General features: G+C 43.4%; 1 protein-coding gene across 1 annotated transcript; it reads right to left on the reverse strand.

Moving 5' to 3' along the window:
* Positions 1–6,647: 6,647 nt before the first annotated feature.
* Positions 6,648–8,833, reverse strand: GDF15 (growth differentiation factor 15). The gene is made up of 2 exons (XM_074202228.1): positions 8,479–8,833; positions 6,648–7,626 (listed from the first exon to the last, which is right to left on the reverse strand). The coding sequence occupies exons 1-2, from the start codon at positions 8,831–8,833 to the stop codon at positions 6,956–6,958; spliced, it is 1,026 nt and encodes a 341-aa protein (XP_074058329.1). The 3' UTR covers positions 6,648–6,955.
* Positions 8,834–9,628: the final 795 nt, after the last annotated feature.

A 9,628-nucleotide genomic window follows, 5' to 3' on the forward strand; every position in this document is an offset into this window, starting at 1 on the left:
TGACTTTTCAAAAAATTATTTTCCCCACAATTACATGTAAAAACAATTTTTAATATTTGCTGTTAAATTATGAGTTCCAGGGGCTAGGTGGCTCAGTGGATAGAGCCCTGGTCTTGGAGTCAGGAAGACCTGAGTTCAAATTCGATCTCAGACACTTAACAGTTACCTGTGTCTTAATAAATATCTAGCTGTGTGGCCTTGGGCAAGCCATTTAACCTCATTTGCCTTGCAAAAACCTAAAAAAAAACCCCAGTTACCTGTGTGACCTTGGGCAAGTCACTTAACCCCGTTGCCATAAATAAAATTGAAAAAATTTATGAGTTCCATATTCCAACCCTTCCTCTTTCCTCTCCCTAAAATTTTAAGTAATTTGATATAGATTATACATATATAATCATGTGAAATATTTTCATATTATTCATTCTGTGGGAAAACTCAAACAAAATAAAGGAAATAAAAGAAGGAAGGAAAAAAGCAATAAGAAAGTAAAAGAAAGGAAGGAAGGAAAAGAAAGAAGAAAAATGAAAAAGACTGAAAGAAAAAAGAGAGAAGGAAGGAAGACGAAAGGAAGGAAGGAAGGATGGAAGGAAGAAAGGAAGGAAGGAAGGAAGGAAGGAAGGAAGGAAGGAAGGGAGGAAGGGAGGAAGGAAGGAAGGGAGGAAGGGAGGAAGGAAGGAAGAATGGAAGGAAGGAGAAAACTATTTTGCTTTGATCTGCATTCAGACTATTGATTCTTCCTTGAGGTGGATAATATTTTTCATTGTGAGTTCTTTGGAATTATATTGGATTATTGTATTGCATAGAATAGCTAAATCATTCACAGTTGTTCATCATATAATGTTGCTTTTACTGTATACATTGTTTTTCATGTTCTGCTTATTTTGCTCTGTATTATTTCAAGTAAGTCTTTCCAGGTTTTTCTGAAATCATTCAGTTTGTCATTTTTTATAACTCAAATAGTATTTCATCACAAGCATATGACACAACTTGTTCAACCATTCACCAATTAATGAACATTCCCTCATTTGCCACCACAAAAGGAGTTGCTATAAATATTTTTATACAAATAGGTTATTTCCCCTCTTTTTTGTTAAAATTTATTTGGGATACGGACCCAATAATATCTTCATTGACTTTGAAAAAAATTTTTCCTGATTATATTTTGGGTTTTTTTTTATCATTAAAATTTTTCTCAGCATCTCTCCCCTTCCCATTCCAGAGAATAATCCCACATGTGAAACAGTATTTTTAAGACAAAAAGAAAAAGACAAATAAAAAAATCAGCACAGCTTGAATGATATATCAAAAAGTTCTAAAAATATGCGCAATGCAATGCAATGCACTAAATTCATACACCTCTAATCTCTACAAAAGGGTGATAGTGGGATGGGAGTATTATCTCATATCTCTACTTTTGAGACATGCTTGTTCTTTGTAATTTGCTTCATCCTCTTTTGAATGTGTATGTGTTTCTGTTTGCACTATTATAGTGCAAACTATATTAATCACATTTGCAACTTTGTAAGGTACAATAATATTCCATTTATTCATGTACCACCATTCTCCAATTGATGGGCATCTACTTCATTTCCAATTCTCTGATTTGTAATTGTTTTATTTATATTTGTGATTTATAATACTTGTGATGATGATTTAAATTGTGATAATCTTTATCAAAAAAGTGATCACAAAAATACAAAACATGCCAATATATAGAATTTTTAATTCAAAGGGCATGAACATTTTAATAACTTTATTTTCAAAATTCCAGATTGTTTTCCAAAAAAGGTTTTACCAACCTTCACAGTTCCACCAACAATACACCAAAATGTCAGTCTTCTTGTAACCCTTCTAATATTGATTATTCCCTTTGTTTGTTTTTGTCAATTTGTGGGAAAAAGCCTAAAGATATTTCGATTGGCATTTCAATTATTGTTAGTGATTTGAAGCATTCTTTTATGTTGTTATTAATTCATTAGGGCAGTTAGGTGGTTGGAGTCAGGAGGACAGGAGGTCTAATCTGACCTCAGATACTTGTTTCTTACTAGCTGTGTGAAGTCATTTAACCCTGACTGCCTCACATCCATGGCTATCTCTAGTAGTTCTAATTCATATCTGGCCACTGGACCCAGATAGTTCTGGAGAAAAAAGTGAGACTGGTGTCTTAGCACAGCATCCCCTCACTCAAATCCAATTCAAGTGCTTGTCATGGCATCACCTCCCTGGTTTCCTGAACTTCTTTGATACTAAATGCTTTCCCCCCCTTAATTTTATTTATTTAAGGCAATGGGATTAAGTGACTTGCCCAAGGTCACACAGTAGGCAATTATTAAATGTCTGAGGTCATATTTGAACTCAGGTCCTCCTGACTCTAGTGCTCTATTCACTGCACCACCTTGCTGCTTCTCCTGGTATTCTTTGAAAAATGAAGGACAAAACATTTTATTAATAGTTTCCAATTCTTTTTTTAAGTTCATAACCTTTGAATACATCTATTGGGTAATCTCTTTAGAATATTTTTGCATCTGTTAATTGTTTAAATAATTTGGATATCAAACCCTTACCAAAAATTTGATATAATTTTTTCCCATTTAACCATCATTTCCTTTCCTTGATACATCAATTTTGCTTCTGTAGAAGCCTTTCAATTTCATATTAGTTATTTATTTTATTTTGTGAAAATGTCTCCATCCCTTATTTGATTTAAAATACTTCTTACCCCTAGTTGTGAAAAGTATATAATTAGTTTCTCTCCTAATTTTTTTTAATAGTAAGATATTTGACATTAAGGTCACATATACATTAGATTCTATGGTGGCATATGGTGTAAAATCTTGGTCTAAGTCTAATTTCTGCCAGATGCTTTCCAGTTTTCCCAGCAGTTTTTTTCCAAATAGGAATGTCTTTCCTAAATAAATTATGTTGTGTAGTTTATTGAATACTTTGTTATGGAGTTCCCGATTGTTTCTGATTTTCCCTTTTCTAGACTGTTCCATCTGTATTAACTTTCTTTCTCTAGGAGGACAACACATATGTTTTGGTGACAACTAACCATTTCAGGCTTCCCCGACATACCTCTTTAATTCCTTACCTTTTTAGCACCAGTGATGGACTGCTTTAATCAACCTTACATCTCAATGGGGGGGGGGGGCAGAACTACTGAAAAACACATATAAAGTTGCTATATTAGCTAAAGCATAGCTTTGAGGACCTCTGAACAAACTAATGCTGATTCCCATATTCTTGTGTAGGGCAACAAGGTGGCAGACTTGGAGTCAGGAAGACCTAAATTCGAATATGACTCCAGACAATTTACTATTTTGGTGACTCTGGGCAAGTCACGTAACTGTATTTGGTTTAATTTCCTCATCTGTAAAATGAACTAGAGAAGGAAATGGCAAACTACTCTAATACCTTCGCCATGACTAAACAACAGTGATGATCCTAGTTATTTTTCCAATGTTGAACCATTTGTGCATCCCCGGTATGACTTCTACTTGCTCATTTCTAATTTTTTTTCTGAATATCTTACTGTACTGTTCTTGCCATTTAAGACATTTTTTATCAATATTCATCAGAGAGACCTAAGGATCTCTTAGTCCTTTTTGAATTTAACATTGGGATCCTTGAATTCTGTGACTCCATTCTCTTACAAATGGATTTTCAGTTTTCTCCCATTCTGTTAAGAACAGCTGGGGTTACAGATCTTTCCCTCTCCAATCTCTCCTTCCCATCCTCACTCAGCCAGCTCCATCATTTGCAACCACTGAAGTTGCAAGTCCACATGCTGGAGAAATGATGGGACCAGCAACCCATGTAATCTTGGGTTGGTCACCTGTCTTCCCAGGGCCTTAGTTTCTCAATCTGTAAAATGAGAGATTTTCTTTAAAGTCTTTTTTTCTGATGATAACAGGATTTTTCAGGGATGATACAGTAGGTATTCTTATTTAGGTTTGGTGGTCTAAATGGTTACCCTGGTCCTTTCCAACTCTGAGATGCTGGGATTTCAAATGGAAAAGGGTTTTAAGGGTAACCTTATATAGTACCTTTGTTTTCCAGAATAGAAGAATGCAGTACCCAGGGGAAATGACCCAAGGTCACATGAGTCAGAGGCATAAAAAGTCTTAAACATAAGTGACTGGAATACAGACCTGTGATACTGAAGTTCAGAGATTAAACTGTGAGGTAGGCTTCTACTGTCCAATACCTATTGCTCTGGATACCAGGGACAGGTCAGATGTCAATTTACAAAGGCCATGTAGACTTTTGACCTAGAGATTAGAGTTAGACACATTATTTGATTTGGCTTGGCTCCATTTGGTGCATTTCTTTAAACTTCTATACAGGGAGGCCCTTGGTCAGCATTGGTCTAGTGGGGCTGCTGGAAATTAGCCATTGGGACTCTCAGAGCAGTTAGGTGGTGCAGTGGATAGAGCAGTGGCCCTGAAGTCAGAGGGACCTGAGTTCAAATCCAAACTCAGACACTTAATACTTACTTAGCTATGTGACCTTGGGCAAGTCACATGACCCCATTACCTTGCAACACCCCCACCCCCACCCCACCCTGTGACTCAATGACCCCTGCTTTGAATTCTGTGGTCCTCAAGACTCACTTGCTATCTATATCTGATGGATGCAGAGGGCAGAAAGTGCCATTCAGCTTCACCATAACACGCAGCTTGTGGGTTCATGCTTGGGAGACCCACTGTGGAATTTCTCTTTTCTATCTAGACCTCCCTTTCTGTGTCCCTTCCCTCTTCCCATTACTTTCCTTCCTTCCCATGGGAAAGTAAGAGATAAACAAACCTCAGGTTGGTTATCACAGAAGACCTGGTTTAAGTTCTGACTTTGCTACTACTACCTTGTCCTTCATAGGGAGATATTTCAGTGTGTGTGTGTGTGTGTGTATCTCCATTTCCATTGTTCCAAGACAGTCTTCATGAGTTGTTTCAGTGAAAAAATTTCAACTAGGTGATGAGCTCTGAACTTAAATGGATCACTTTTCCAGTATAATTAAACAGGAATTCCTTTTGGGTATGGATTGAAGTAGAATTCTGTGATTCTGTGATCTTCAGAGAACAGCCCAAGGGTCATCAATTGGGCCCAGAGTCAAAACTTGTACAGTGGTTTGGTCCAATCAAAGCATATCTCTGCCTTGAAAGATTCAAGGTTAAATCTTGGCATAGTGGATAGATTTTGGGACATGGAATAGGAAGACCTGAGTTAGAATCCTGCCTCAACTGTCAGACCTTGGGTCAGTCATTTAACCTCTGCCTACCTCAGTGGCCTCATCTGTAAAATAGGCAGAATACCCATCTTCCAGTGTTCTTGTGAGAACAAAATGACATCATATATTAGGTAACTAGATGACACAGTGGTTAGAGTGCTGAACTTGAACTTGAGTTCCATATTTTGTCTCAGATATATGACCTTGGGCAAGTTGCCTAATCCCTCTCAGCTTCAGTTTTAATATCTGTAAAATGGGAATAATAGCACCTTTCTCAAGGCTGTTGATGAGAATTAAATGAAATAACAATTGTAGATTTTTACTACCATATAACTCCTAGCCACTGCCATCATCCTCATCATCATCATCATCTTGGGCCAGAACAACAAATAAACAAACAGTTCCCTTCTCTTAGTAGAGGTCCAGGAAGGACTTCAGGTACAGAATGTTATTGCCACCTTGTAGGTTGGTTTTGTTTAATTTTTGTGTTTCTCAGTGAATTTCACATAAAAACTCTCACATTTTAATTACTCTATTTGATAATTTCCTTTAACTGGAATAAATCAGATCCATATATAATGGTAGTCCTTCATTCTCCAAGAAGACCATGACGTCAGGGAGATGATGCCATGACAAGCATATGAATTGGATTCGAGTGAGGGGGCATGCTTCACATTTTCCTCCAGAGGTATATATCAAGTGTACTGGAAATGACTCTGGATGCCAGGCAATCAGTGTTAAGAAGTGACTTGCCCAAGGTCACACAGCTAGTAAATATCTGAGGCTGGATTTGAAATCCTGTCCTCCCCACTCCAAGGCCGGTGCTCTATCCACTTGGCCATCTGGCTGCCCCTTTCTGCATCCACAAATTATTTTCAATGAAAGGAATTTTTGCCCTAATCTCTATCATTATGCTTCTATCCTAGCAAGAAAGTAAATACTCTTATGGGATGGAAAGTAAATATTCTTGTGGGATTTGTAAAAAAAAAAAATAAGTCCTAATAAAAAAAATTTAGGGTTTTTTTTGCAAGGCAATGGGGTTAAGTGGCTTGCCCAAGGCTAAAAATTTTTAAAAGACTCTGAGGGTACAATGATCTTTCCTCCACCCCCGCATCCCCATCATCATTATGAGTCATTGAGGAGAAGACTTTAGAGGAGGGTTGAGATAATTTTTAAGCAAACGAATAATAATTTCAGGAGAGCTTTATCTACCAGTTCTTTCCTGACAACAGCTGTGGAGTATCAGTCCCATTTTACATCTTAGGGATTTGGCTAAATTCACAACTAGTGTATGCAGGGGCTACTGTATTCTTTTCTGATCGAGACCTTTCCCCCGACCCCAACTCGAGTCAACATAAATCAGTTTTAGTATTTAGTATTTATTTTAAATCCACTTTTCAAAGTAATAGGAGATCCATTTTGTAACAGAAACCATTAAAAATAACGCCAGGAAACAAGAGTTATACAAACCACCCACCCTCAATCCCTCAGCCCCAATAAATTATCAATAAATATGCCTCTATAAATAGGATTGCTTCTCCCAAACCAGGGAGGCAGGAAACAAAGATGCTATCATTGACCACCTTCAGCTCCATTCTTGGACCACAGCTGTGTAGGGAGCCAGCCCCAGGCCTGTTGTAAAGTCACTCTGGATTGGCCGTTCAAAACCAGCTTTGGGTGCCTAGCTAAGCTGAGGAGAAGGGAGCCCCTTCCACTTTGCAGGCAGGGTCAGGCGCAGTGGCAGGCCGTGGGGACCAGGTCTTCAAAGGTGGTGAGCGCCACCTGCCCGTCACTGCCGTAGTGCATGAGCACTATGGGCTCGTAGCTGGAGGGCACGCAGCAGGGTGGGCCCACGAGGGCGGGGGCCACCCGGTGCAGGCGCGCCTTGAGCTGCGAGTGCATGCTGGCCGGCCGGTAGTTGTGCGGGCAGGAGCCCTCGCAGAAGCGCATCTCGAACTGGCGCGGGGCCAGCACCCAGTCGCCCCAGCCAATCTCGTCGAAGGCCACGCTCTGCGGCCGGGGGCAGCAGCGGTCGGCGCCGGCCTCTTCGCAGTCCCCGGCCGGCCCGGGCTCTCGCGCCCTGCGGCGCTCCCTGACCGGCGGCTGCCGGACCTTCACCTCCAGGTAGGCCCTCCTCCTCTGCGGCCCCCGGAGCAGCTCCGCCGACACCCGGGGGGGCATCCGCTCGCGGAGCGCCGGGGCCCCGCCTGGCTGGAGCCAGGCCCGCAGCGGCCGCGTCACGTCGACCCGCAGGGGCTTTCCACGCGAGCCCCTGACCCGGCCCCGAGAGATGAAAAGCGTCGCCCTCTCCACCTGCGTCGTCTCCGGCGTCCCCGGCACCAGAGCCTCCCGGGCGAGCTTCAGGTAGAAGAACCCGTCGGAAGGGTCCAGGACCAGCTCTACCATGGACAGAGGGAAGAAGAACAAAGGCATTAGGGGGCTGATCCTCCCAGCCAAGGCCAGGCGACGCTCCCAGCCCCTGCTCTGCTTCAGCCACCTCCTCCCCCGCCCCCAAACTTGAGGACAGATTTAATTCCCAAGTCCCCACCCGCCTTCCAGCTAAGTCCTTCACGCCCCCCACCCACCCCCAAACCTCTGATGTCTGTAAAACTGAGGTAGTGACTTTCTACGAGCTTCTAGGCGGGTTTCATTCATCCGATCTCTGTTCCCTTCTCCTCCCCCAGCTCCCTAATCCCCACATAGCATTTGGCGCTGACTGAACCCCGGGGGATCCTATGCTCTCAGAAACTGGGGGGGGGCAGAGATGCTGAGAAGGTAGGAGACCCAGCTCCTGATCCTAGCATTGATGCTAACTGGAGGAAGGTAGGCAAAACCCCTTCCTTCTTTGACCTCAGTTTCTTCTTGGACCAAAAAGTTTTTTTAAAACCCTCATTAGGTTTTTTTGGTTTGTTTTTGCCTGGGCAAGACGGTTAAGTGACTCGCCCAAGTATGAAGTGACTGGTTTGAACCCAGGTCCTCTTGACTCAGGGCCCGTGCTCTACCCACTGCGCCACCTAGTTGTCCCTATCATTAGTTCTAAGATCTCTTTGAGCTTGTCATTCTGCCTTTTGCCTAAGTTCCTCGGTCTAACTGATTCTCTCTCTCTCTCTCTCTCTCTCTCTCTCTCTCTCTCTCTCTCTCCCCCTCCCTCCATATATATCTATCTCTCTACACACACACCCCTCCTATAGCCTCTCATTTGCTTCTCTATTCCAATCCGCGTAAAGGCTCGGGACCCCCAGATCACTTACGTTGGGACATCACCATGCGGATCTTGTAAGTCTTGGGACCCGAACTACGGTCCGAGTCTGGCGCCGGCTGGTCCCATTTGCTCCTCAGCTGGACCAGTGCCTCGTCGTAGCGGCGCTGCAGCTTCTGGAGCTCGGAGATGTTGAGAGGCTGCGGGCGCACGTCGGGGGGCGCGGATAGCCCGAGCCGTCCTAGGATGACGCTGCGGATGGCTTCTAGCTGCGCGCTACGCTCGTGGCCCTGCCGCGGCGGCACAGCTCCCCTGGCTGGAGGCGGCAGCAGCAGCAGCGGCGGCAGCAGCAGCGTCAGCAGTGGCAGCAGCCGCAGCCGCCTAGGGCTCAGGGAGAGACTCCCCATAGCAGACACCGGACTGTGGCGGTGGAGAATGAATGGGCTTGACCAGACCTGTCCTTATATTGGGCTGGACTTTGACGCCCCTGAGCCCCTTCCCCGCCCCCTTCAGGTACTCCGCCCCAGCCTCGGCAGGGCAGTAAACAAAGCAGTTTTCCGGCTTTGTCACGAGAGAAAAGGGGGGAGAAGGGGAAAGGAAGGAGCAGGGAGCCTTGTCTTGGGGAGGACATAGTGACCCCAAATTTTCCCAGATGATTGACTCTTCCCTCGCAGTCTCTCCTTACACCTTACCTCCCCAGGACCTACTGCCTTCCCTCTCCTTTCAGAGTTAGCCAAGAAGTTGAATCTTCAAGAATGTCAGAACACAGGATTAGGAAGGATTCGAGCCCTTAGGGAACAAGTCATCTGACCCACTTAGAAGAGACTTGCCTGAAGGAGCTAGTCCAGGGGCAGTGGGTTGAGTTTTGGGGGGGTGGAGGGACAAGGGGTAAGAGTTGCTTTCACAAGGTCCTCGTAGACATGACACAGCACAGGGGTCCTTAGGATCATAGATTTGATGATGTTTGTCCTTCATTCTGGAATAAGATTATGATTTCAGGTAGGTGATACCATGACAATCCCATGAATTGGATTTTAGTGAGGGGATCTATGTTGTCACCAAGCTCATTTTCTCCTCCAGAGCCATCTGGTCCAGTGATCAGATATGAATCAGGATGAATGGAGATCATTGATTTATAGATGGAATGGATCTCAGAGATCCCCTGGGGTTCAGTCAGCACCAAATGATATGTGGGGATTAGG

Source organism: Macrotis lagotis, chromosome X (assembly GCF_037893015.1).
Source record: "Macrotis lagotis isolate mMagLag1 chromosome X, bilby.v1.9.chrom.fasta, whole genome shotgun sequence".
In the NCBI taxonomy this organism is placed as follows: Eukaryota; Metazoa; Chordata; class Mammalia; order Peramelemorphia; family Peramelidae; genus Macrotis; species Macrotis lagotis.